The following is a 24,012-nucleotide window of genomic DNA, read 5'->3' as shown; positions in this document are numbered from 1 at the left end:
GGGCAGCGCTCCGGGGGCGCCGGTGACATTGGTGACATCGTGGAGCTGCACGATGGGGCTGGAGCGGCCTTCGGGCTGCGGGAAAGGACGGGGTGAGACCCCAAAATCCCCGCAAAATCCGCCCCAAAATCCCCTCAAAGTCCCTGCAAAATCCGCCCCAAAAAATCCCATAAAAATCCACCCCAAATACTCAAAATCACAATCGCCCCAAAACCACCCCTAAATCGCCCCCCCAAAATCTACCCCAAATCCCCCTGAATCAACCCAAAAATCCCCTACAATCACCCCAAACCCCTCTAAATTTCCCCAACACCCCCAAAAATACCCCCGGGTGCCCAAATCCCGCACACGGTGCCCAAATCCCCCATCCCCAGCCCTGCCTGGTGCCCCCGGTTCCCTCCCGGTTCCCTCCCGGTTCCCCCGGTTCCCTCCCGGTTCCCGGTTCCCCCGGTTCCCTCCCGGTTCTCCCCGTTCCCCAAATTCTGCCCCCGGTGCCCAAATCCCCCCTCCCCAGTGCCCCCGGTGCCCCCGGTGCCCCCGTTCCCCTCCCGGTGCCCAAACCCCGCACCCGGCGCTCCCCGGGCGGGCTCCGAGCCCCGGCGCTGCTGCGGAGCCTCCGCCGATCCCGGGGGGCACCGGGAGGGACCGAGGTGCCACCGGGGGGTTTGGGGGGCCCCCGGGAGCCCGGGGTGTCCCCGGCACGGAGGGAGGCGGATCCCGGGCAGGGGCGGCTGTCGCGTGTCGCCATTGGGGGATGTCGCGATTGTCGCCGGGCCCGGCAGCGGCAGCGGCTGTCGCGAGATGTCCCCAACTGCCCCCGGCGCGAGCGGCGCTGTCCCCAACGTCCCCAACAGCCCCGGAGCCGCGGGGGGATGGGGCATTGAGGGGGGACGGAAAGGACGGGGGGGTGAGACCCCAAAATCCCCCCCAAAAATCCCGGTTAAAACTCCATAAAAATCCCCCCGTCTAAATTTCCCCAAAATCCCCCCCAAAATCTCTCCAAATCCCCCAAATCACCCCAAAAACGCCCACCCCAGAATTGCCCCAAATCACACGCGATTTTTATTTCTTTCATAGGTCATATTTCTGTACATTTTTCAAGCTTTCAAGTGGTTAATCTCCATGTGCAAGTTGCATTTCTGTGCGTGATGCCGCGTGAATTTTGGCAAATAACCTTGAGCGCGGTGCCACGAGTTTCTTCCAGATCACATAACCCTAAACCTAAACCCCAAACCCTAAACCCGGCCCAAATCTGGATTCCACCACTCTGTGTGTCCCTCTCTGTCCCTGTGTCTGTCTGTCCCTGTGTCTGTCTGTCCCCGTGTGTCCCCTGTATGTCCCCCATGTCCTTTTGTGCGTGCGTCCCCATGGGTCCTGCGTCCTCTGTGTCCATGTCCTGTGTCCCTGTGTCTGTCTGTCCCCCGTCCTGTGTGTCTGTCTGTCCCTGTGCCTTTCTGCCCTCATGCCTGTCTGTCCCCATGTCCTGTGTGTCCCCATGCCTGTCCATCCCTGTGTCCTGCATGTCCTCATGTCCTGTGTGTCCCTGTGTCTGTCAGTCCCCGTGTCCCGTGTGTCCCTGTCCATCCCTGTGCCTTTCTGTCCCCGTGTCCTCTGTCCCTGTGTCTGTCTGTCCCTGTGCCTGTCCATCCCCATGTCCTGTGTGTCCGTGTCCCTGTCTGTCCCCGTGTCCTGTCTGTCCCTGTGTCCCCGTGTCTGTCTGTCCCCGTGTCCCGTGTGTCCCTGTCCATCCCTGTGCCTTTCTGCCCCCGTGTCCTCTGTCCCTGTGTCTGTCTGTCCCCGTGTCTGTCTGTCCCCGTGTCCCTGTGTCTGTCTGTCCCCGTGTCCTGTGTGTCCCCTTAGGGTCAGGATCCAGTGACCCCAGTGGTGGGACAACCCCTGAACCCTCCCAAAAAGCAGTGATTCTAATTTTGGGACAACTACATTTCTTTCTGTGCCTTAGGAGCAGATAACTCAGAGAAGGGTGAACCTGGCACGTACTTAACCCTTATGCTGCCTTGGGGGCTATTATTTTTCTTATTTTTATTTATAATGTAGATAGCCTTAATCAGAGATCTCAAGGAGATTTAGACCATTCATATAATTAATATTCTTCTCCACCCGGCTTAGTTACATTTGGAGTACTACTTAACAGTCACTAAAGAATAATTATGTAAGTTAACAGCAAATTCCCCAAGTTATCTAACCCTTATTATTATGTAACGCTTAACAACGGCAACTAAAGGCAACTCGAACATTCAACGTTTAACAACAGACCAACGCTTCAAATTAAGACCCTATCAACTTCATTACCATCAGCTAGCAATTACTGCCCTGAAGAAAAGCTCTCATCTCCAGGGTTTCATTCCTCACAGCGGCCGGCACCGGGGGCAGGCCCTGCTGTAGTTCAGCAGGCCGTGCCAACCGCAGGGCGCACTAAGCGTCTGGACTACAACTCCCAGTGGTCTGTGCGGGCGCTGCGCAGGGAGCGCTGGGAAATGGAGGCACCGGGTTGTGAAGTACTGGGGGGGATGAGGCTGGGACTACAAATCCCGGAGAGCAGCGCGAGAGCGCGGGGCGGGGGAAGGGGCGTGGCCTCTGGGAGGGGCGTGGCCTGCGCTGTGAGGGGAATGGGGCGGACGAGCATGGAGGGGCTCAGAAATGGGGGCGGCTCTGGGGGTACAGCGGGGTCACCCCCTCCCCAAGCCTGGGAACGGAGCAGAAACCTCCCCACACCCAAGATTAGGGGGTACCAGACTCCCCCAGCCCATACAGCCAGGAGGGTAAGTGGAGGACACTGCGACACCCACCCCAAATTCCGTCCCAGCCTCCCCAGGCACAGGCAGCAATTTGGGGTTCAGTTCTTTATTTGCTTCATCCAACACCCCCAAAATCCGGGGGAGTCCGTAAGGGCACTTGTGGTTATAGGGTGGGGGGACATTTACCCCCTCCCGGGGTCCTGGGGGGGGGGTCGCAGCACCGATCCCTTGTGCAGATGGGGAAACTGAGGCACAGCGCTGAGAGAGGCACTTTGGCACTTTGGAAAACGGGGGGGTGCAGGGTGGGACATGAATTCCAGGAGCGAGAATGGGGGATCCCAGGCCGGGCTTGAGAAAGAGGGCAGTTTAGAGAGGGAAACTGAGGCACAGAGCTGGGAGAGGCACTTTGGCACTTCGCAGAGGAGGACGAAGGAGGATCCATGAACTCCACGGGATCCTCTGAGGCCGGCGACATCTCACCCCTTGACGAAGAGGATGGCGCTGACCAACGCGAAGCCGGCGAGGATCAGGATGACCTTGGGGATGCGATTCCGCGGCACCCCCAACTCCTGGGGCAGAATCTCCAGGAAGGTGACGAAGAGGAAGGTGCCGGCCGCCAAGCCCTCCAGCACGGCCCGGCACAGGCGCTGCCGCTGCCCGCGCCGCCGCCAGCGCCGTGCCCACCCGACGCCCAGCGGGGACATCAGGGCCAGCAGCACCAGGCACGAGGCCACGGCGGGCGGGCGCAGGCGGCTCGCAGCAGCTCCAGCGAGAGGCCGAAGGCCACGGCGCCCTTGTGCAGCAGCAGGGCCAGCAGCACCCGCAGCGCCGCCGCGCGCCCTCGCGCAGCCCCAGCGCCAGCCCCTCCAGCACGGCGCGCAGCGCCAGCGCCAGCGCCAACGCCCGGCCCGCAGCGCCCGGGGCGCCGGGCACCGCCGAGCCCACCGGGATGCCGGGGCCGCCGCCGGGAGCCGCGGCCTGGATGGAGGAAGCGTTGGGCAGCAGCGCCCGCGACTCCTCGGGAGGCTCGGCCAGCTCGCGCTGCGCCAGCGTCGCCTGCTCCAGCACCAGCACCAGGAAAAAACCCATGGCCAGGATGAACTCGGGCAGGGGGAACTGCAGCTGTGGGAAGGGGACGGTCAGGGCCAGGGGGGACAGGACAGTGCCAGGGGAAGGGGACAGTGCCAAGGGGAAGGGGACGGTCAGTGCCAGGGGAAGGGGATGGTCAGTGCCAAGGGGAAGGGGACGGTCAGGGCCAGGGGAAGGGGATGGTCAGTGCCAAGGGAGGAAGGGATGGTCAGTGCCAGGGGAAGGGGATGGTCAGTGCCAAGGGGAAGGGGACGGTCAGGGCCAGGGGAAGGGGATGGTCAGTGCCAAGGGGAAGGGGATGGTCAGTGCCAGGGGAAGGGGATGGTCAGTGCCAAGGGGAAGGGGACGGTCAGGGCCAGGGGGGACAGGACAGTGCCAGGGGGAAGGGGACAGTGCCAAGGGGAAGGGGACAGTCAGTGCCAGGGGAAGGGGACGGTCAGTGCCAAGGGGAAGGGGACGGTCAGTGCCAAGGGGAAGCTGCGGGCAGAGGAGGATCTGTCCATGTGTCATGTGCGCCGGGGGATGTTGTCACCGTTCGGGCTGGCACCCGTCTGGCCCTGCTGTCCCTTCTCTGTTGTCCCAGCCCCCTTGTTCTTCCCCATCCTCAATGTCCTCGGTGCCCCATTCTCACTGTCCCTACTGTGTCCTTGTCCCATTGTCACTCATTGTCCCCCTTCTGTCCTTGCCCCTTTCTCGCTGTCCCCCCTGCACTGTCCCCAAACCAGCCACCCCCTCCCCACCAGCTCCTTTCCCAATCCCAGGGACACCCGTGGGGACAGGGCCAGGCCCCGGGGGTGTCCCGGGGCTCTCACAGGGACACTCCTGGGGACAGGGACACCCGTGGGGACAGGGACAGGCCCCGGGGGTGTCCCGGGGCTCTCACCGTGATGCGCAGCCCCTCCAGCGCCGCGGCGATGCTGCCCAGGTAATCAGGCAGGAGGTCCAGCAGGAAGGTGCCCATGAAAACCCCGCCCGAGAAGCAGCTCACGAGGCTGAGCACGGGGCTGCGGGGGTCTGCGGGGGAAATGGGGGGGCTGAGACCCCAACGAGACCCCTCCCCCCTCCCCCTCAGCCCTGCACCCTGCCAGGCACCTTGGGGACAGCGCTGAGGTGGGGACAGCCCCGGTTCCAGCCTGCTCCAAACCCTCGGACACCCCCAGACTGCCCGGGAACCCCCCAAACTCCATGAGTCCCCCACTCCCCGAACCCTTGAGACGCCCCCAGACCCCCCCATTCCCGGTACCGGGGGGCTGTCGGAAGCACCAGAGGGGCGCGAGGCCGCAGGCGAGGGGCAGCAGCAGCAGCAGCACCAGCGACCCCAACTTCACCCCCAGCCCGGGCGGGGGCTGCGAGGCCGCCCCGGGGCTCCAGGCCAGCGAGGCCCCGATCCCGGTGTCCCCGATCCCGGTGTCCATCGTGCTCCCGGTGCTCAGCGGGCGCCGCCGCCGGGGAAGCTCCGAGCCGCGCTGCGCATCCCCGGGCAGCGGGGCTGGAACGGGACGGGCCGGTCAGAGCCGCCCGCCGGCCCCGGTGACTCACCCGGCACCGACCCCCCGGCCGGGGCCCCGGGACACGGAGAGGGCGGCGGGGAGGGACCGGAATGGGAACAAGGAGCGGGACCGGAATCGGGGACCGGGATGGGGAACTTGGGATTACAGACCGCGTTAGAGGTCAAGGACCGCGACCGGGCACCACGACCGCGATCGGGATCAAGGACCGGGACTGGGACTGCGATCAAGAACCGGGATTGCGAACCGGGACCGAGGAACGGCACCGAGCGGAGATCGGGAAATAAGGACCCGGACCGGGAGTCAAGGATCGGCTTTTCCGGGAGCGGGATCGGAACCGGGGCCGAGGACAGGAACGGGGCCGGGACCGAGCACGGGAGCCCCGCTCCCCCCCGCCCCGCACTCACCGCCCGCCGCATCCCAACGGCGTCCCGGGAACTCCGGGGGGGCGGTGCCGCCGCCAGCCCAGCCAATAGCGACGCGGGATCCCCGGTGCCGTCGCTGATTGACGCGCGGCGCAGCCAATGGGGAGCGAGCGGAGCCCGCGCGGCCCCGCGGCCCCGGGAGCGCGCACGTGTCCGCTCTGCCGGGCGGGGCGGGGGAATCCTCCGGTTACCGGGGGGATCTCCCCGTTCCTGCACTCCCTGACCCCGTTACCGGGGACATCCCCCCGTTCCTCCACCCCGAACTCCGTTACCGAGGGGCGCGGGGGGCACCGGCTCCGGTACAGAGCCCCCAGCGGAGCCGCCCCAAGCCCGGTTCCCCCGTTCCCGGTTCCCCCGCGAGACCCTCCGGGGCGGTATCGCACTCCCCCGGTGCCCCCGGTGCCCCGGTAGGGCGGCCGGAGCCCCGAGCCCCGCGGGGGGAGGGATGATCCCGGCCCTTCCCGGCACGGGGCGGGACTTGGCCGCGTTCCCCGGGATCCCGGAGATCCTGGTGCCCAGCGCCGGCACCGGGCGGAGGCGGCGGCACCACCGGGGACCGGGGCACCCCGAGGAGGGGGCGCGGGGGGTTCATCCCCGGGGGTCGGGGCGCGAGGGATCCCGCGGGGGGGTCCCCAGGGAACCCCAATGGAGGCACCGGAGCTCCCGGAGCCGGACGGGCTCTTCCCGGATCCCGCCTCGCTCCCGGTGCCGGTACTGGCCTTCCAGACCTTGACGCTCCCGGAGGATGATGTGAGTGGGGGCGGGAGGGGCGCGGGCGGGCAGGACCCCCACGGGGACACCGGCATGTCGCGGGGACACCGGGATGTCGCGGGGGTCCCGTCACGCGTCCCCCGGCCCGGTGTTCCCGCAGGGCAGCGGAACCGAGGAGCTGCTGGGGCTGACGGTGAACCCCGACATCGCCTGCGGCCTCGGCACCGGCCCGGAGCCCCCCCGGCCCGAGGGGCCGCCCCCGGTGCTGCTGGAGGTTGTTTGTGACCTCAGCACGGCCCTGGACCCCTCGCTGTTCCCCGGCATCCAGCTGGGCCCTCAGCCCGACCCCCCGCCCACGGTGAGTCCCTGAACCCCCAGCTCGCCCCCGGACCCCCCAGTTCACACCCGGCCCCCCCTAGTTCACTCTCAGTCCCACCAGTTCCACTCCGGATCCCTCCAGCTCATACCCAAATCCCCCCAGTTCACCCCCCAGACCCCCCCAGTTCACCCCCGAACCCCCCAGTTCACTCTCTGACCCCCCCAGTTCGCCCCTGGACCTCCCCAGTTCGTCCCCAGATCCCCCCAGTTCGTCCCCAGATCCCCCCAGTTCATCCCCAGACCCCCCCCAGTCCCCCCAGTTCACCCCCAGTTCCCCCCCAGTCCCCCCAGTCCCCCCAGCTCACCCCCAGTCCGTCCCTGTCGCGCAGCTCCGGCTGACGGAGGAGGAGAAGCGGCTGCTGGCGCAGGAGGGGGTGACCCTGCCCGGGGCCCTGCCCCTCACCCAGGTACGGCCGGGGGGGACCCAGAGGGGGCCCGGTGGGACCGGGGGGAGGGGGGGGACAGGAGTGACCCCTGCGTGCCCCAGGCCGAGGAGCGGCTCCTAAAAAAGGTGCGGAGAAAGATCCGGAACAAGCAATCGGCGCAGGACAGCCGGAGGAGGAAGAAGGAATACCTGGACGAGCTGGAGAGCAGGTGAGGCCGGCGCTCCCGTTATCCCGGCGTTCCCGTTATCCCGGCATTCCGGTTATCCCGACCCTCCGGTTATCCCGACCCTCCGGTTATCCCGGCATTCCCGTTATCCCGATGTTCCCATTATCCCGGCGTTCCCGTTATCCCGGCACTCCGGTTATCCCGGCATTCCCATTATCCCCGCATTCCCGTTATCCCGGCGTTCCGGTTATCCCGACATTCCCGTTATCCCGGCATTCCCGTTATCCTGGCGTTCCCGTTATCCCGGCGTGTCCCCTCCCCGGTTATTGTCCCTCTTTCTGTCCGGGCAGGGCGGCCGCGTGCTCAGCACTGAACCAGGAGCTGCGGAAAAAGGTCCAGGAGCTGGAAACGAGCAACGGGTGAGCACCGGGAGGGGGCACCGGGAGGAGGCACCGGTTGGACACGGAGCTGACCCCCGTTCCCGCAGGTCTCTCCTGCGGCAGCTCCAGGCGCTGATCAAGGAAACGTCCACCAAGCCCGCACAGACCGGCACCTGTGTCCTGGTACGGCCCCTCCGGGACCCTCCCGGGACCCTCCCGGTGCCGCTGCGGGGCTCACGGCTCCCGTCCCTCCCGCAGATCCTGTTCCTGTCGCTGGGGCTCATCCTGCTCCCCAGCTCCAGCCCGTTCCGTCGGGGCGGCAACCGGGACGGCCTCGGACCCACCGGAGGTAACGGGAGCACCGGGAAGGGGGCGGGGACAGCCTCGGACCCACCGGAGGTAACGGGAGCACCGGGAGGGGGGCGGGGACGGCCTCGGACCCACCGGAGGTAACGGGAGCACCGGGATGGGGACGGGACAGCCCCTCCCGCCCCATCGGTGTCCCCGTTCCCGCAGTGATCTCCAGGAACATCCTGACGCGGCGGGAACCGGGAGCGGCCCCGGAATCGCCGTTCCCCCGGTGGATGTCGGGGCCGGAGCCGGGATCGGGATCGGAGGATGGAGCCGGGGAGGGGCCTGGGGATGGAATTCCCGCCCCCCGGAGGGATCCAGGCACCAATTCCTCCAGGCAGAACGCGGGGACAGGGACACGGGGACACGGGGATGAGATGTGACGGGGGCACCTCAGGGTGGGGGGAACGTTCCAGAATAAACCTGAACTCTGTTTGCACCCCATGGAATGTCGGGGGGGCCCCCAAAAGCCAAACGTGCTCCAGCCACATGGAGCAGGATTTATCCCACATTCCACCCCCCTGGGGACCCTCAGCACTGGAGGAACCAGGGATCCTCCCCAAAAACAACCACAGCACCACTCCAGGAACGACGACCAGGATTTATTCCACATCCCTCTCCTGGAGGATGATCCCAAAGCAGATCCCAGCGCTGGGAGGGGGGCAGGGGAATCCCCCCAAAGGGACAAACCCAGGGATTAATTCCACATCCCGCTCCGGGGGATGCCCTGGATGCTCTCCCAAGGCAGATCCCAGCAGGACTCCAGGTCCGGGCAGCAAAGCAGGGGCTGCCTCTCCTCCCACGGCTCCGGGCCAGCGGAATTCGCGGCTCCAAGCCCTCGGGAGCGTCTGGCTAAATGGACTCGATCTGTTTGCGGACCTTCTCCAGCGCCCGCCGGTCCAGCACGCGCTGCCGCAGCACCACGAGCGCCGCCGCCGCCGCCGCCACGCCCAGAGCGGAGCCCACGAAGCGCCAGAAGCGCTGAGCCTCGAGCGCGGCCGAGCGGCAGCTGCGGACACAGCCCGGGGGCAGCAACGAGGAATGAATGAATGAATGGATGCCCCGTCCAGCGCCTGGGGATTCCCGGCCCCATCCCCTGGGGATTCCGCGGAGCACAGCCCGGGGATGCCCCATCCATCGCCTGGGAATTCCCGGCTCCGGTGGAATTCCCAGCCCCCATCCCCTTGGAATTCTCAGCTCCGATTCCACAGGAATTCACAGACCCAATCCCAAAGGAATTCCCGGCCCCGATCCCGTTAATTCCCGGCCCCCATCCCCGTTAATTCCCGGCCCCCATCCCCGTTAATTCCCGGCCCTGATCCCGTTAATTCCCAGCCCCGATCCCGTTAATTCCCAGCCACGATCCCGTTAATTCCCAGCCACGATCCCGTTAATTCCCGGCCCCCATCCCCGTTAATTCCCAGCCACGATCCCGTTAATTCCCGGCCCCCATCCCCGTTAATTCCCAGCCCCGATCCCGTTAATTCCCAGCCACGATCCCGTTAATTCCCAGCCACAATCCCGTTAATTCCCAGCCCCAATCGCGGGAATTCCCGGCCCCCATCCCCGTTAATTCCCGGCCCCCATCCCCATTAATTCCCGGCCCCGATCCCGTTAATTCCCAGCCCCGATCCCGTTAATTCCCAGCCCTGATCCCGTTAATTCCCAGCCACGATCGCGGGAATTCCCGGCCCCGATCCCCGTTAATTCCCAGCCCCGATCCCCCGTTAATTCCCAGCCACGATCCCGTTAATTCCCAGCCCCGATCGCGGGAATTCCCGGCCCCGATCCCCGTTAATTCCCGGCCCCGATCCCCCGTTAATTCCCGGCCCCCATCCCCGTTAATTCCCAGCCCCGATCCCGTTAATTCCCGGCCCCACCTCTTGTACTCATCCCGGTGGGACGAGGCGCAGTTGATCTTCTCGATGAAGCCGGTGGGGCCGCACGCCGGGATCGTTTTCTGCCAACGGGGGCACGGAGGGCTCGGTCACGGAGAGAGCCCCGGGGATAACGGGGGGACCCCGAGCCTGGGGAGCCGCACTCACCATCTCGAAGCCGGAGCACCGCGTGCACTCCTGGGCAACCACGAACTGCTCCACTCGCCAGCACGGCGTGGCCACCGCGGGGCTCGCTGCGGTGCGGGGGGATCGCGTTACGGGGGAACCGGCGGGGAGCGCCCCGGGACCGGACAGAGCCCCGGACCCCGCTACCGGACAGACCCCGCCGTCTCGAGCCTCCCAGACCCGGATTCATCCCGGTCCGAGCCCCAGGGACCGGTCCGAGCCCCCCGGGACCAGACCGAGCCCCCACATCCCGGTCCGAACCCCCGGAACCGGACCGAGCCCCCACATCCCGGCCCGAGTCCTCCGGAACCGTCCCCAACGCCGGCCCTGCCCTGCTCACCGGGCCGCTCCTCGCTCGCCGCCACTGCCGCCGCCGCCGCCGGGCTGCGGGCACAGAGGAGCTGCCGTGAGGGCCCCGCACCGGGCCCGTCCCTCCCACTCCCCGGTCTCCCCCGTTCCCCGCTCACCGCAGCCCGCCCGGCACCGCGCTCAGCACGACCAGCAGCACCGCGAGGCCGCCGGGCCCCATCGGGGCGGCGGGATCCGCCGGAAAGCCCCAGGAACTCCCGCGATGCTCCGGGAACTACCGGGAACTACCGGGCCCGGCCCCGCCGCGACGGCGGCGCCGCCATGTTGGAATTGCCGGGGGTGCCGGGAAGGGAAGGGCGGGGCCTGGTGGCGGCGCCGGGCTCAGCCAATGGGAGAGAGGGGCGTGGCCCAAAGGACAGAAAGGGGCGTGATTTGACCATAACGGGCACGGCTAGAATAATTAGGGGCGTGGCCTTGTTTAATTAGGGGCGTGGATATGCGGCCGACAATGGGCGTGGCTCTGGGGGTGGGCGTGGTGTAGAACCAAGTTTGGTGTTGTGGGCGTGGCTTGGGCGCGGCCTCGCCGCCGCTCGTTTCGGTCCCGGTCCCGGTCCCGATCCCGATCGCAATCCTGGTCCCGATCGGAATTTCGATCTCGGTCGCGTCTCCAATTCCGAGACCGGTCCCAGCCCCGTCTCCGATCCCGATCTCAGTCCCGGTCCCGTCTCCGATTGCTATTCCGGTCGCGATCCCGATCTCGGTCCCGGTATTGATCTCGATCCCGTTTCCGATCCCGATTCCGATCGCAATCCCGGTCCCGACCGTGATCCCGACCCCGTTCCGCTCCCACCAAAGACACTCCGGAGCCGGGACAAGGCACAGCGGGGCTTTATGGCACAAGGAGAGAGGGGGGCAGCCCCAAATCCCCCCAGATTCCCGCCCAGATCCCTCCGGAGAGGCGCCCGCGCTGCCCCGGGGGTCTCGGGGAGCTCCCGAGCCCCTACCCCAGCGAGCATCTCCCGCCGGCCTTCCGGGGGGGGCCGGGCTCCAGCAGGGCCCTGCTGCCGCTGCCGGGGGGCTGCGGAGAGAGGAGGGGGTCAGGGGGGCGCAGGGGGGGTCCCTGGGCTGCCCCGACCCCCCAAACCCCGGCCCCACTCACGGCTTTGCAGAAGGATTTGTGCAGGATGTCCCGCGCCAGCGTGCGGAAGGCCTGGGGGGACAGGGGCTGCTCAGAGTGGGGGGGGCAGCGCTTGGAGACCCCTCCCCCAGGAGGAGGGAGGGACCCCCCCGTCCCGGTAAATCTGGGGGTGCAGTCGCAGGGACCCCCCCTCCCCTCACCTCCTCCACGTTCTCGCTGGACTTGGCGCTGGTCTCGAAGAAGCGAATCCCGTGTTCCTTGGCCAGCTGAGGCACCGCGACCCCCCTGTGATCCCCACGCAGCCCCTCCAGCCCCCTGGGACCCCTCCCCAAACCCGCTGTGACCCCCCCCAAATCCCACTAACCCCCCCCAACCCTCCCGTGGCCCCCCCAATTCCCATGGAGCCCCCACAGACTCCTCCAGCATGTCCCCAGCCCCCAAGCCGCCTCCAGACCCCCCCTCCCCACAGAACCCCCCAATCCCACCCCCAGGGACCCCCGCCCAGCACCCCGCTTCCCTCCCAGCCCCCTCCCCGAGCCCCCTCCCACCTTTTCGGCCGCGTCCCGCTGCACTTTCCTCCTCCCCTCCATGTCGCACTTGTTGCCCAGGAGGAGCCGCTCCACCCCGGCCGAGGCGTTCTGGGGAGAGGAGGGGAGGGAAACACGGGCAGGACCCTCCGCGACCCCGCCCGACCCCCCCATCCCACCGGAATCCCCCCACCCACCTCCTTGATGCTTTTCATCCAGTTCTGGATGTTCTCGAAGGATTTCTCGTCCGTGATGTCGTACACCAGGACGATGCCCTGAGGGGGAATATTGGGGGTCACGGGGGGGGGGTCGGGACCCCCTGCCCGCGGTTTTGGGGTGGGGTCCCCCCCGGGCTGTGATCCCCTCCCCGTACCACGGCTCCGCGGTAATAGGCTGTGGTGATGGTTTTGAAGCGTTCCTGTCCCGCCGTGTCCCTGTGGAAACGGGGCGGGTTTGGGGATTTTGAGGAATTTCGGGGGGCGGATTTGAGGGTCTCCTACCCTCCCTGAGGCCACCCCTCATCCCCGACTCACCAGACCTGAAGTTTGATCTTTTTCCCATCGATATCCACAGTGCGGATCTTGAAGTCGATCCCTGGGGGGAAAGGGGGCGGGGGGGGGAACTGGGAGCTGGGGAGCAAAACCAGTCCCCTCCCAGTGCTCCCAGTGCTCCCAGTGCTCCCAGTGCCGCCACGCCGGCGCCCAGCAACCATCTGGCTCTCCGGGAAACGGGGGGGGGCAAAATCCGGGATGGGAATCCCGGGGCATCGCCGGGGTGGAGGTTCCCGGGAAGAACCCGGTAGGGTCCCGGTGGGGGGGGTTCCGGTGAGTTCCACCGTGGGGGTCCCGCGGATTTTGGGATGGGGGCTCTTGCTGAGTGCCAGGGTCCCGGTGAATCCCAGCTTGGGGGTCCCGGTGGGTCCCGGGGCAGAGGAATCAGGGAGGGGTCCCGGGGGGATTTCAGAGAGGGGGGTCCCGGTGAATCCCGGTTGGGGGATTCCGGAGGGGTCTCGGGATTGGAGTCCCGAACAATCCCGATGGGTCCCGTTGGGAGGTCCCGGTGAATCCCGGAGATTCCCAGTTGGGGAGGGTCCCACTGGGGGGGGTCCCGGTGAATCCCGGTGGGTCCCCGTTGGGGGGGTCCCGAGGGGGGTCCCGGGGGGTTCCCGGGGGGGGTCCCACTCACCGATGGTGGAGATGTAGGTGCTGCTGAAGTTGTCCTCGGCGAAGCGGATGACGAGGCAGGTCTTGCCCACGCCGCTGTCCCCGATCAGCAGCAGCTTGAAGAGGTGGTCGTAGGCCTTGGCCATGGCCCCCGCCACCGCCCGCCGCCACCGGGACCGGGCCGGCCCCCCCGGGCGGGGCCTGGCTGCGGCCCCGCCTCCCGCAGTGACGCCACGCCCTGATGACGTCACCGCGGGATAGCCTGACGTCACGAGTCCGATATGCCACTCCCAAAATGGCGCGAGCGCCACCATCCCAAGATGGCAGCGGTTCAGCGACCTTCCCAAAATGGCGGACGGTCGTGACGGCCTCCCCAAGATGGCGGCAACGTAGGGACCGTCTCAGAACGGCGGAAACACGAACGATCCTACTGACAATGAGGCACCTGCCTAAATTCCGACAGTTTAAAGGACCGGCCGAAATGGCGGCAATGAGGGTGCCTTCCTCAAAGTGACAAAACTTTAACGACCGTCCCAAAAGGCGGCTAAGTGAGCGACCTTCCCAAAATGGCGTCAACACCGCCACCGCAGCCCAACGACGGCACCGCCCCACTTCCGCCCCTGGGGCCGCCCCGCAGCGGAAATGGCGGTGCGGGGCTGAGCCCGTCCCTTTCCGGCCCCTCACGCCGCCGCCGCCATGCCCGTGAGTGCGGCCCGACCCTGCCCGGGCTCCGCCGCCCCCGCGGCCGCCCCGGGGCCGCTCCCGGCGGGGCCAGCGAGGGGCGGGAGGGTGCGGGGAAGGCGCGGGGAGGGCGGCGGGGCCGGGGGCGCGCGGGGCGCTGAGGGCGAGGAGCGCCAATGGGGGAGCTCCAAGATGGCGGCAGCGGCGTGAGGGGACGGAGGGGGGGAGCGGGAGCGATCGCGGTGCCCCCAGGACTGACCGATCCCGGTGTGCCCACAGCTCGCCAAGGACCTGTTGCACCCGTCTCCCGAGGAGGAAAAGCGCAAGCACAAGAAGAAGCGGCTGGTGCAGAGCCCCAACTCCTACTTCATGGACGTCAAGTGCCCCGGTGGGCACCGAGGGTCTCCCCGTGTCCCGCTGTTGTCCCCACTCTCTCGTTGCCCTTCCCTGTGTTCCTTTCCACGTGTTTATTTCCCTGTGGCCCGCCGTCTTTTCGTGTCCTTCCCCGTTTCCCACCGGGCTCTCCCTCCGTGTTCACCCCGCTGTCCCGGGGTCCCCTTTTCGTGTCCCTTCACGCGTTTCCTGCCTTGTCCCTCCACTTGTCGGGGTCCCCCTGCCCGTGTCCCCCCCTGTGACTCCGCTGTCCCCACGCTGTCCCCGCAGGCTGTTACAAGATCACGACCGTGTTCAGCCATGCCCAGACCGTGGTGCTCTGCGTGGGCTGCTCCACGGTGCTGTGCCAGCCCACGGGGGGCAAGGCCCGGCTCACCGAGGGTGGGTATCCCGGTGGGGCTTTGGGAATCCCGAGGGTGAGGGGGGATGGAGGAATCCGGGGCTGGTGCCATCCAAGGAGAGCTTGAGGGAATCTGGGAATTTTTGGGGTGGGGGGACACGGTGTGGATCACACTGGAGGGTTTTGGGACCCTGGGAGGAGCTGATTCCTGCTTGGGCTGGGGGGATTTGGGATCCCAGAGTGGGATTTGGAACCTCAGCGGGGCTGATTCCCCTCTCAGTAGAGTTTTGGAATTCTGGCGGAGGGTTGGAATGCCAGTTTTGGGGCTGTTTTTTGGGATCCTTCAGCGGCAGAATTCCCCAGAATTTGGGGTTGGGAGAGGCGGAATTCCCGTTCCCAGAGGGATGCGGCATTGGCGGGTTTGTGTTTGCTCCCCCCAGGCTGCTCGTTCCGGCGGAAGCAGCACTGAGCCAGCCGGGATGCCACGGAGACACAAGGCAATTCCGCCCGGTCCCTGTAGCCCCCTCCACTTCCCGCTAATAAATTTTGGATAAAATACCCAGAATGGGTCAGTTCTGGTTCTTGGCTGCAGGGACAGCGGGGTTTGGGGATGTGGGGAGGGAGTTCCTTGCTGGGAGGTGTCCCTGCAATCCCTTCCCAAAGCATTCCGTGATTCCCAAAGAATACAGCTGCAGGTGGTGCCACCACCACCCTGGGGTGGGACAAATCTCCTTGCTGCCCTTGTGGGGATGTTCAATTGGGAATTCCACGTGGATAAACCTTTTCTGTCCGTGGTTTGACTGGAAGAACTGGGAATATCCGTGCCTCCTGCTCCCCACGCTGATCCTAACATGGATCAGTGCTCTGATCCTAATATGGATCCTCTTCCCATCCCTCTTTTCCCATCTGAAGTGGAATAACCAGGATGTTTTCCCCGGATCTGGCTCTGGTGGGCTCTGGGGTGAACTGGGGGCTCAGCTCTCCCCATTCCCACCTGGAGCTCCCCAAACCCACCCCGAGCTGTGACCCCGCTCTCACCCCGCATTTTTGGGGTGCAGGAAGGACAAACCCCCCTTCCCTCCCTTCCTGGGTGTTTTCTGGAAGCTCTGACCCTGCTGGCCCCTCAGATCTGAACTGAAATCGAAATTGGGACTTTCGGTTCCTCATTCCCTCATTTCCTGGTTCGTGATTTCTCCCCTCGCCGCCGCTGCCCCGCGCCCCAAATCCCGGCGTGGCGGCCCCGGGAACGCTCCGGATCCCACCCCAAATCCCCTCCCCAGCCCCTCCTGCCGGCGCTGGAGGTCGGAGCCACCCCGGAGCAGCTTCTCGAGGTAATTTGGGCGCCTTTGATGTTTTAATCCCCGCCCCAGGAGCACTTGGAGGAAGTAAAACTCCGCGACAAGTGGATTTACGGGGATTTGGGGTCTGTCTTATCGCGGAGCTCCACCTGGATTTGTGGGATTGTCGGTGTATCCCATGCTGGGGGGCATTGCTTGGGTAAAACCAGGGAATTTGGGGATTTTTGGGCACGGATTTGTCCCAGCAGCTCGGATGTGTCCTGGCCTGTCCTCACGGACACGGGGCTGGCTCCCGGATTCTCCCCTGCAGGGAATTTTGGGCTGCGTGTCCGGGCGGGCCGGTGGCACCACCAGGTCACCGCGGTGTTGTCACCTCCCTGCCCAGACCGGATTTGTCACCGAGGGGTCAATCCCGGCTCCGAGCCCTCGGCTCCTGCTCCGAATCCCGCCATGGAGCCTCTGGCTCCCGCCGCCCTCCTGGCCCTGCTGGTGCTGGCCCTGGGACACCCCGACCCCGCGCTGGACCGGCACTGGGAGCTCTGGAAAAAATCCTACGGCAAGGAATATCATCCCCAGGTGGGAATCTGACGGGGAGGGAGCTGGGAATGTCCTGGGGGGCTCTCCTGGGCGGTGACCACCGGTTGGAGAAGATCCGATCCCGCTCCCCGGGGATGACCCGGCTGGGGCTCCCAACAGCTTTTACTGGGATGAACTGGGGGTGGGATGGCTGTGGAGGGGCTGTCCCGGCTCTGACAGGGCCCCGCTGGAATTCCAGGAGGATTTGCTCCGTCGCCTGACATGGGAGAAGAACCTGCGGCTGGTGACCCTGCACAACCTGGAGCACTCCCTGGGGCTCCGCTCCTACACGCTGGGCATGAACCACCTGGGGGACATGGTGGGTGCTGGCAGCGGTTCCAACCCTCCGGAATTGCCTTGGAGGGTGACAGAAACCAGGATTTTGGCGGATGTGGGGTGGGGAACCTCCTGGCATCCCCCTCAGCCCATCCTGGTGGGATCCAGCAGCCAGGGACAGGCTGCTCTGGAATTCTGTGAGGCAAGAACTCCCTGGGGTGGAACTTGGGGCACACAGGAGCTGTCCTGGTCATTTGGGGTATTTATGGATCATCCCAGATGTGGGGAGGGGGGTTTATGACCCAGTTTCCAGGGATTTGGGGAGCTGGAGCTGAGCTTTTCCTTTTCTGACGAAAATCTGGCAATTAAATGGAAAAACAAGAAACTGAGGATCCCCCAAAGCCAGTTCCACCTCCGAATTCCCACTGCACCCCCAACACCCTTACGTGGGGCTGGACAGAGAGCAGGAATCACCCTCTGGGATTCTCCTTCCCACCAGACCAGCGAGGAGGTGGCGGCTTCGCTGACGGGGCTCCAGCTCCGTCCCCGTCCCCGCCGGAATTCCGCATTCCCAGCCCAATCCCAGCGGCTCCGTGACGTCCCCGAGGCTCTGGACTGGCGGGACAAGGGCTGTGTGACCGAGGTGAAGAACCAGGTGAGCCTCGCCCCGGGATCCTGAGCCTCTCCTGTCACAGACATTTCTTTCATGAAAAATCCTCTCTCAGGATTTTTCCTGCTGGAGCTGAGGAGTTCAGCAACAAGTCGTAAACAATAGATTATCTGCTGCTGTAGAATGCAACAAATCTGTCTGGATTGGCCCAACTTGCGTGTTTATAATTAATGGCCAATCCAGAACTGAGATCTCTCGGACTGTGTCCGAGAGAGCTGGTTTGTTATCATTCTTTACTTTTCTTAGCTTAGCTTAGCAGCTTCTACAAACTCTCCTTTTTCTTTTTTAGTATAGTATATGTATATATCATGAAATAATAAATCAAGCCTTCTGTGACAGAGTCAAAAATCTCCCCTTGTGAGCACCGTCACACTCTCCCGCCTCCTTCCCCAGGGCGCCTGCGGATCCTGCTGGGCCTTCAGCGCCGTGGGAGCGCTGGAAGCGCAGGTGAAGCTGAAAACCGGGAATCTGGTGTCCCTGAGCGTCCAGAACCTGGTGGATTGCTCCGGGATGTACGGCAACAAGGGCTGTGCCGGGGGGTTCATGACGGAGGCCTTCCAGTACATCATCGACAACGGCGGCATCGAGTCCGAGGAGTCCTATCCCTACACGGCTCAGGTGGGCCTTGGAAACCTCTTTTGCTGTTCCTGTTTTCCTCCCTCCTCTCCCATCCAATTCCCCCTGCCCCGGTTTTCTGGTGGCACCTCAGGATCCAAAGCCAGCCCAGGAACCTTGGGATTATTTGGAGGGGAGTGACTGGACCAGGAGCTGGAATTCCTACCCGGTTATTTCACCATTTCTTAAGCAACGAGCTGGAGGGGAGGGAAAAATGGGTCAGGAGCCTCCTGAAAACACGATCCCAGGAAAATGGGTCAGAGCAACAACAGCTCAATCCAAGAAAAAGTGGGATTTAGCTCTCCCAACGTGGAGCTACAGAGGGAAAAGCTGCTGTTCCTGGGGCCTGGAGGGAATGAGAAGCATCTGTGGATAGGGAGGATGAGGATGGGGGCTTCAGGAAGGAGGAGGATGAGGATGGAGGCTTGTGCTGGATTTAGTTGGGATTGGGAAGGGGAACCAACCCCGGGATGGAGTTGGAATTTTGGATGTTTTTGAGGAAAAAGGACAGAGAATCCTGTGGGAAACAAACCAAGGATGGGGAAGGCGGGACTGGAGGGGCTCGGACGGGGGTCTGGGAACGCTCCTGGATCCCATTGGCTCATTCCCATTTCCTGTCTCATTCCCATTTCTTGGCTTGTTCCTGTCTCCCAGCTCATTCCCATTCCTTGACTCATTCCCATTTCCTGGTTCATTCCCATTTCCCATCTCATTTCCATTTCCTGTCTCATTCCCATTTCCCAACTCAATCCCATTTCCCAGCTCACTCCCGTTTCTCGCCTCATTCCCATTTCCCGGTTCATTTCCGTTTCCCGTCTCATTCCCATTCCTTGGCTCATTCCCGTTCCTTGGCTCATTCCCATTTCCCCGTTCATTCCCATTTCCCCGTTCATTCCCATTTCCCGGTTCATTCCCATTTCCCATCTCATTTCCATTTCCTGTCTCATTCCCGTTTCCCGGCTCATTCCCATTTCCTGGTTCATTCCCGTTTCCTGCCTCATTCCCATTCCTTGGCTCATTCCCGTTTCCCAGTTGGTTCCTGTTTCCAATCTCATTCCCATTTCCCGTCCCATTCCCGTTTCCCGCCCCATTCCCGTTTCCCGCCTCACTCCCGTTTCCCGTTTTTTCCCCGTTTCCCATCAGAACGGCACGTGCCACTACAATGCCTCCGCCCGCGCCGCCTCCTGCTCCCGCTTCGTGGAGCTGCCCGAGGGCGACGAGGCCGCGCTCAGGGATGCCGTGGCCACCGTGGGCCCCGTGGCCGTGGCCATCGATGCCACCCGGCCCAGCTTCTTCCTCTACCGCTCCGGTGAGGCCTCCAGACGGGGCGGAATTCGGGAATTTTGGGGGTTAATTCCTGGAGGGAGGCTGGGGTGGGATGGTCTTGACGCCTTTAGGGCTCTTCCAACCCTCCAAATCCACCTTCTTCCTTCCTTTCTTTCCAGAATCCTTCCAACCATCCAAATCCACCTTCTTCCTTCCTTTCTTTCCAGAATCCTTCCAACCTCCCAAATCCACCTTCTTCCTTCCTTTCACCCCAGAATCCTTCCACCCTTCCAAATCCACTTCTGCCTTCCTTTCACCCCAGAATCCTTCCACCCTTCCAAATCCACTTCTGCCTTCCTTTCACCCCAGAATCCTTCCGTGGTGAGAGGGAGCCTTGGGAATCTGGGTGGGATTTGGGAGGCTGGCGGTGAGTTCCTGGGGGGAGGCTGGGATCCGTTGGAATTCCGGGTTTTCTCCCTCCCCAGGGGTGTTCGACGACCCCCAGTGCTCGCAGGAGGTGAACCACGGGGTGCTGGTGGTGGGGTACGGCTCCCTGGAAAACAAGGAGTATTGGCTGGTGAAGAACAGGTAAAACCCTGGGCATCCACGGGGAATTCTGGAACATTCCCAGCTGGAGGGGACCCACAAGGATCAGAGTCCAACTCCCAGCCCTGGACACCCCCAAACTCCCACCTTGTCCCTCAGGGCCTTGTCCAGCTGCTTGTTCACCCATGGGAGGGTTGGAATGATGATCCAAAAGGTCCATTCTGACCCAATTCACTCCATAATCCCACAATTTTGTGTTTGGAGCTGCCCAAATCCACGGGGATGTGGCACTTGGGGACACATTCCCATGGTGGTGGCCTCAGCAGCCTTGGGGACAGTTGGACTTTGTGATTTCCAAGGACTTTTCCAACCCAAATTGTGGCGGTACCAGTTGTGGGTTTCTCTGGGTCTGGATTGAAGGCACTTGGGATGATAATGCATGTTGGGACTCAGGTGTTTATTATTGTGTTTATAATTTCTTATCAGTAAAACAATCTCACTACTGTGAGTTGGGCAGCAAGGCCCAAAAATGGCCAACAATCTCTTGTTCCAAGGTCTTTTAAGACTAAACTATCCAATTAAGAACTGACACCTGGATTATTTTCCCTTTTTACCCAATAACTGGTCCCAAAGAGCCCGCAGTGCAGATTTTTTCCACCCAATTACAAAACGTCACCCAAACCACTGAAGAAGGAGGAAGAAGAAGCGTGAAGAAGAAACCCAGGACGATCCCCTGTGCCCTCCATCTTGCATACTAAAAATCCCAAAATTCAAATTTCTCACCGAGTGATACTTCTACACTGCCCTCTATAATTTCCCAGTTTTGTGGATTTTAGTCTAGCTTGAAGTTTAGAAAACTTTCTCCATGAATGAGGGTCAAAATCAGTGTGTCCCTGAGCGTCAGGGCACCCCAGAGCAAACAGAGAAATATTCCCTGTGGTGCCCTGGGTTTCCACGCCGAATGGTTCCACGAATCCCAGGGTTCTGGCACCTTCTCCTTTAAAAAAAAAATAATGAGGATTTTTTTTTTTTCCTTCTCCCCGTTCCCAAAGCTGGGGCGTGCATTTCGGAGACGCGGGGTACATCCGCATGGCCCGCAACGCCTCCAACCTCTGCGGCATCGCCAGCTACGCCTCCTACCCGCTCATCTAGACCTGATCCGGACCCGATCCAGACCCGATCCAGACCTGATCCAAACCTGCGCTCCAGGCACCTCCCCAAAGCTCCAGATTTCCGTGGATTCCAGGGATTCCTCCACCTCCAGGGTCGCTTTCCAGCGCTGGGCATCGTCTGGTGGTTGGATCTGTGGGCTGGGAGGGGATCCGGGGTGTGGGATGGGGGAGTGTTGTTGACGGGCATCCAGGGAGTTCTTTTTTTTCGGGGAGGAAGTTTGGGGGCGTTTGGGAGTAAAATGGTGATTCCCGCAGGGATTGGTCACAGGAGTAACAGGGATGGGGTAGTGGGATCATGGATCGTTGGGATCCAGTACAGGGATCACTGGGATCACTGGGTTCGTTGGGATTGGGTGTCAGGATCACAGGGAGCATTGGGGTCAGGTACAAGGATCACTGGGATCATTGGGATTGGGTGTCGGGATCACTGGGATCATTGGGATTGGGTGCCAGGATCACTGGGATCATTGGGATTGGGTAAAAGGATCACTGGGATCATTGGGATTGGGTGCCAGGATCACTGGGATCATTGGGATTGGATGAAAGGATCACTGGGATCATTGGGATTGGATACTGGGATCTCAGGGATCACTGGGATCATTGGGATTGGGTGCCAGGATCACAGGCAGCATTGGGATCGGGTACAAGGATCACTGGGATCATTGAGGTTGGATACTGGGACCATTGGGATCATTGGGATCATTGGGATTGGATACTGGGATCTCAGGGATCACTGGGATCGTTGGGATCAGGTACAAGGATCTCTGGGATCATTGGGATCACGGGGGTCTTTGGGATCAAGTACTGGGCTCCCAGGGATCACTGGGCTCACGAGGATCATTGGGATCAGGTACTGGGATCACTGGGGTCACTGGGATCATTGGGATTGAGTACCAGGATCACTGGGATCACTGGGCTCACAACGATCATTGGGATCAGGTACTGGGATCACTGGGCTCACAAGGATCATTTGGATCAGGTACTGGGGTCACTGGGATTATTGGGATTGGGGACCAGGATCACTGGGGTCACTGGGATCACTGGGATCATTGGGATCAGGTACTGGGATCACTGGGATCATTGGGATTGGGGACCAGGATCACTGGTGTCACTGGGATCCAGTATCAGGATCACAGGGATCGTGCGTTCCTCCCTCGGAGCTGCTGCGATGCTGGCCATCGATTTCCCTCCGTGTGACACCGCTGGAATCGCAGATATTCCACGGAAAATAAAAGATTTGCGTTTTGCTGCCTCAAAATCCCGATATTTGGAGATAACCCCCCCCAAAAATTCCAACATTTGGCGGCTCCCATCACCCCACAGCCAAGAATTCCGTGTCGGTGGATGGAGATCCCGAGGGAACAGTGTCCCTTTTGTCCCTTTTGTCCCTAAACAATGTCCCCGGGGCTGGAATTCCTCACCCCCGGATCCCACCCCGGCCTTGCCGGTGGGATCCGAGCGGCCGGGAGGATCGGAGCACCGGGAATCTCACCGGGATGAGGGGTAAGGATGATCCCAGCGGGATCTGCTGCCTCTCCCATGGGATTTCCAGCTGGAAAAAGGGCGAGGGTGGCTCGTTGCCAGCAGCTGGATTGGGCTTTGGGGCGAGGTTTTGTTTGGGAAAAGGAGTTGGATCCCAAATCCTGGCGCCTCCCTGGATTTCGGGAGGTGGAGCTGCGGCATCGGGAAGGATGAGACCCCTCCTACCCCCCCGAAGGGACCCTGGTGAGGAGGAGGAGCCAATTCCCGAATCCCCTCGGAAATGATGGAATTGTTCAGGTTGGAAAAGAGAAAGATTCCACGCCTGGAATATTTCTGGCGTTTTGGGGAAGGAGGTTTTTTTTTGTCCCTCCATGGAATCACGGCTTGGCTCGCCAAGGACCCAAAGACCCCATTCCCCGCCTCCGTTCAGGAATTTAAGCCCCAACTTCCCAAATTCCACCCCTAATCCCGAAGGTTTGCGCACACAAGCGCGGCGGGGCGGACCCGCAGAACCAGGAAACAGCGAGGCCAAAATTTAACCCCAAAAAAAAACCTGGGGGAAAAGCTCATTTCCCTGCCCTGCGAATGAGAATTCCCGAGGAAATCCCTGGAAAAGCTTCGGCAGCGGGCAGGGCTCGGGTGCCGGGAGTTGTCACCTCCTGGCACCTCCCGAATCCCGCACAAAGGTCCCCGTTCCGCCCGTTTGTTTAAACAAACACCTTCCCGGCGGGACAAATCGCCGGGAATACCCAGAGGGAGACGGAACCCGAGGCCGTTTGGCTCCGGGGTGGAGGGAGGGGGGAGAAATTTGGGGTTTTCCTGGGATTTCTGCTGCCGGGACACCCCGGTGGAGGCTCTGCGGGAGTTTTGGGCGCTCCCGGAGCTTTTCCATGCTCCCGGATATTCCCGGGAGGTGAGAATCGCTTCCCTTCCCTCTCTCTGGGGTGCTGAGGGCCCGCAGGTGCCTCCGGAGCGGGATGGAACCGGGATTGACCCGTTCCGTGCTGGTTTTTGCCAGGAGATGAAATCCCGCCTGGATCCGGCCGCGCTGGGACTGCCCGAGGTGTGTGACCCGTCCGGAACCGGGACAAGGTGGGGGTTGTGGGGGGCAGCCCCTTAATTCGGGGTTCAGCCCCGTGGGATGTGGGGTTTTACCAGCTGCGGGTTGGGAAAAAATGGGAATATTCCGGGGGGGAAGAAGGAATTCTTGCCTTTGGGGCAGGGAAACTGAGGCACGGAGTGAGCGCCGCCCTGCCCTGCGGTGCTTTGGGGGTTCCCAGCTGAGTTATCCATAAATCCCATGGGAAGGATCTCGGGAAGGGAGAGTTTGACCCCGAGGGGGACGCG

At 62.9% G+C, this 24,012-nt stretch overlaps 6 protein-coding genes across 6 annotated transcripts; 3 read left to right on the top strand and 3 right to left on the bottom strand.

The window, feature by feature from the left end:
* Positions 1 to 2,754: 2,754 nt before the first annotated feature.
* On the bottom strand, positions 2,755 to 6,134 carry SLC39A1 (solute carrier family 39 member 1). The gene is given in 6 exon segments (XM_030965193.1): positions 2,755 to 3,513; positions 3,516 to 3,602; positions 3,605 to 3,878; positions 4,729 to 4,859; positions 5,089 to 5,334; positions 5,761 to 6,134. Coding segments are annotated over 5 exon segments (945 nt in total). The 5' UTR covers positions 5,261 to 5,334; positions 5,761 to 6,134; the 3' UTR covers positions 2,755 to 3,232.
* A 267-nt stretch (positions 6,135 to 6,401) lies between these two features.
* Positions 6,402 to 8,577, top strand: CREB3L4 (cAMP responsive element binding protein 3 like 4). Its single transcript, XM_030965195.1, has 8 exons — positions 6,402 to 6,528; positions 6,650 to 6,847; positions 7,197 to 7,274; positions 7,355 to 7,461; positions 7,770 to 7,838; positions 7,907 to 7,982; positions 8,058 to 8,148; positions 8,316 to 8,577. Exons 1-8 carry the CDS (start codon positions 6,424 to 6,426, stop codon positions 8,531 to 8,533), a joined length of 942 nt encoding a protein of 313 aa, XP_030821055.1. The 5' UTR covers positions 6,402 to 6,423; the 3' UTR covers positions 8,534 to 8,577.
* Positions 8,578 to 8,735: 158 nt separating this feature from the next.
* On the bottom strand, positions 8,736 to 10,891 carry JTB (jumping translocation breakpoint). The gene is made up of 5 exons (XM_030965205.1): positions 10,681 to 10,891; positions 10,554 to 10,597; positions 10,196 to 10,281; positions 10,031 to 10,110; positions 8,736 to 9,159 (listed from the first exon to the last, which is right to left on the bottom strand). Exons 1-5 carry the CDS (start codon positions 10,740 to 10,742, stop codon positions 9,003 to 9,005), a joined length of 429 nt encoding a protein of 142 aa, XP_030821065.1. The 5' UTR covers positions 10,743 to 10,891; the 3' UTR covers positions 8,736 to 9,002.
* A 509-nt stretch (positions 10,892 to 11,400) lies between these two features.
* RAB13 (RAB13, member RAS oncogene family) lies at positions 11,401 to 13,547 on the bottom strand. The gene is made up of 8 exons (XM_030965200.1): positions 13,373 to 13,547; positions 12,721 to 12,781; positions 12,561 to 12,621; positions 12,385 to 12,462; positions 12,209 to 12,298; positions 11,861 to 11,926; positions 11,682 to 11,732; positions 11,401 to 11,600 (listed from the first exon to the last, which is right to left on the bottom strand). The coding sequence occupies exons 1-8, from the start codon at positions 13,494 to 13,496 to the stop codon at positions 11,523 to 11,525; spliced, it is 609 nt and encodes a 202-aa protein (XP_030821060.1). The 5' UTR covers positions 13,497 to 13,547; the 3' UTR covers positions 11,401 to 11,522.
* Positions 13,548 to 13,980: 433 nt separating this feature from the next.
* Positions 13,981 to 15,329, top strand: RPS27 (ribosomal protein S27). The gene is made up of 4 exons (XM_030965207.1): positions 13,981 to 14,052; positions 14,311 to 14,419; positions 14,695 to 14,805; positions 15,205 to 15,329. Exons 1-4 carry the CDS (start codon positions 14,047 to 14,049, stop codon positions 15,231 to 15,233), a joined length of 255 nt encoding a protein of 84 aa, XP_030821067.1. The 5' UTR covers positions 13,981 to 14,046; the 3' UTR covers positions 15,234 to 15,329.
* Positions 15,330 to 15,866: 537 nt separating this feature from the next.
* Positions 15,867 to 21,184, top strand: LOC115913276 (cathepsin S-like). The gene is made up of 8 exons (XM_030965211.1): positions 15,867 to 16,095; positions 16,448 to 16,638; positions 16,838 to 16,957; positions 17,414 to 17,569; positions 17,978 to 18,202; positions 19,343 to 19,508; positions 19,951 to 20,053; positions 21,064 to 21,184. The coding sequence occupies exons 2-8, from the start codon at positions 16,513 to 16,515 to the stop codon at positions 21,161 to 21,163; spliced, it is 996 nt and encodes a 331-aa protein (XP_030821071.1). The 5' UTR covers positions 15,867 to 16,095; positions 16,448 to 16,512; the 3' UTR covers positions 21,164 to 21,184.
* Positions 21,185 to 24,012: the final 2,828 nt, after the last annotated feature.

The sequence above is a fragment of the Camarhynchus parvulus genome, chromosome 25 (genome assembly GCF_901933205.1).
Source record: "Camarhynchus parvulus chromosome 25, STF_HiC, whole genome shotgun sequence".
NCBI classification, from domain to species: Eukaryota; Metazoa; Chordata; class Aves; order Passeriformes; family Thraupidae; genus Camarhynchus; species Camarhynchus parvulus.
Note: the sequence above shows the minus strand (reverse complement) of the source record. Positions and strands in the feature narration are given on the sequence as shown.

Excerpts from the sequence above, each read along its gene's own strand:
- CREB3L4 (XM_030965195.1), top strand. The coding sequence starts at position 6,424 with ATGGAGGCACCGGAGCTCCCGGAGCCGGACGGGCTCTTCCCGGATCCC. Across the intron at positions 7,839-7,906 it reads GAGCTGGAAACGAGCAACGG|GTCTCTCCTGCGGCAGCTCC; the intron begins GTGAGCACCGGG and ends CCGTTCCCGCAG. Across the intron at positions 8,149-8,315 it reads CGGCCTCGGACCCACCGGAG|TGATCTCCAGGAACATCCTG; the intron begins GTAACGGGAGCA and ends CCGTTCCCGCAG.
- JTB (XM_030965205.1), bottom strand. The coding sequence starts at position 10,742 with ATGGGGCCCGGCGGCCTCGCGGTGCTGCTGGTCGTGCTGAGCGCGGTG. Across the intron at positions 10,598-10,680 it reads GCGGTGCCGGGCGGGCTGCG|CCCGGCGGCGGCGGCGGCAG; the intron begins GTGAGCGGGGAA and ends CTGTGCCCGCAG. Across the intron at positions 9,160-10,030 it reads CACCGGGATGAGTACAAGAG|CTGCCGCTCGGCCGCGCTCG; the intron begins GTGGGGCCGGGA and ends CTGTGTCCGCAG.
- RAB13 (XM_030965200.1), bottom strand. The coding sequence starts at position 13,496 with ATGGCCAAGGCCTACGACCACCTCTTCAAGCTGCTGCTGATCGGGGAC. Across the intron at positions 12,463-12,560 it reads CCTATTACCGCGGAGCCGTG|GGCATCGTCCTGGTGTACGA; the intron begins GTACGGGGAGGG and ends ATTCCCCCTCAG. Across the intron at positions 11,733-11,860 it reads CCAGCGAGAACGTGGAGGAG|GCCTTCCGCACGCTGGCGCG; the intron begins GTGAGGGGAGGG and ends CTGTCCCCCCAG.
- RPS27 (XM_030965207.1), top strand. Across the intron at positions 14,420-14,694 it reads CATGGACGTCAAGTGCCCCG|GCTGTTACAAGATCACGACC; the intron begins GTGGGCACCGAG and ends CTGTCCCCGCAG. Across the intron at positions 14,806-15,204 it reads CAAGGCCCGGCTCACCGAGG|GCTGCTCGTTCCGGCGGAAG; the intron begins GTGGGTATCCCG and ends TGCTCCCCCCAG.
- LOC115913276 (XM_030965211.1), top strand. The coding sequence starts at position 16,513 with ATGGAGCCTCTGGCTCCCGCCGCCCTCCTGGCCCTGCTGGTGCTGGCC. Across the intron at positions 16,958-17,413 it reads TGAACCACCTGGGGGACATG|ACCAGCGAGGAGGTGGCGGC; the intron begins GTGGGTGCTGGC and ends CCTTCCCACCAG. Across the intron at positions 17,570-17,977 it reads TGACCGAGGTGAAGAACCAG|GGCGCCTGCGGATCCTGCTG; the intron begins GTGAGCCTCGCC and ends CTCCTTCCCCAG.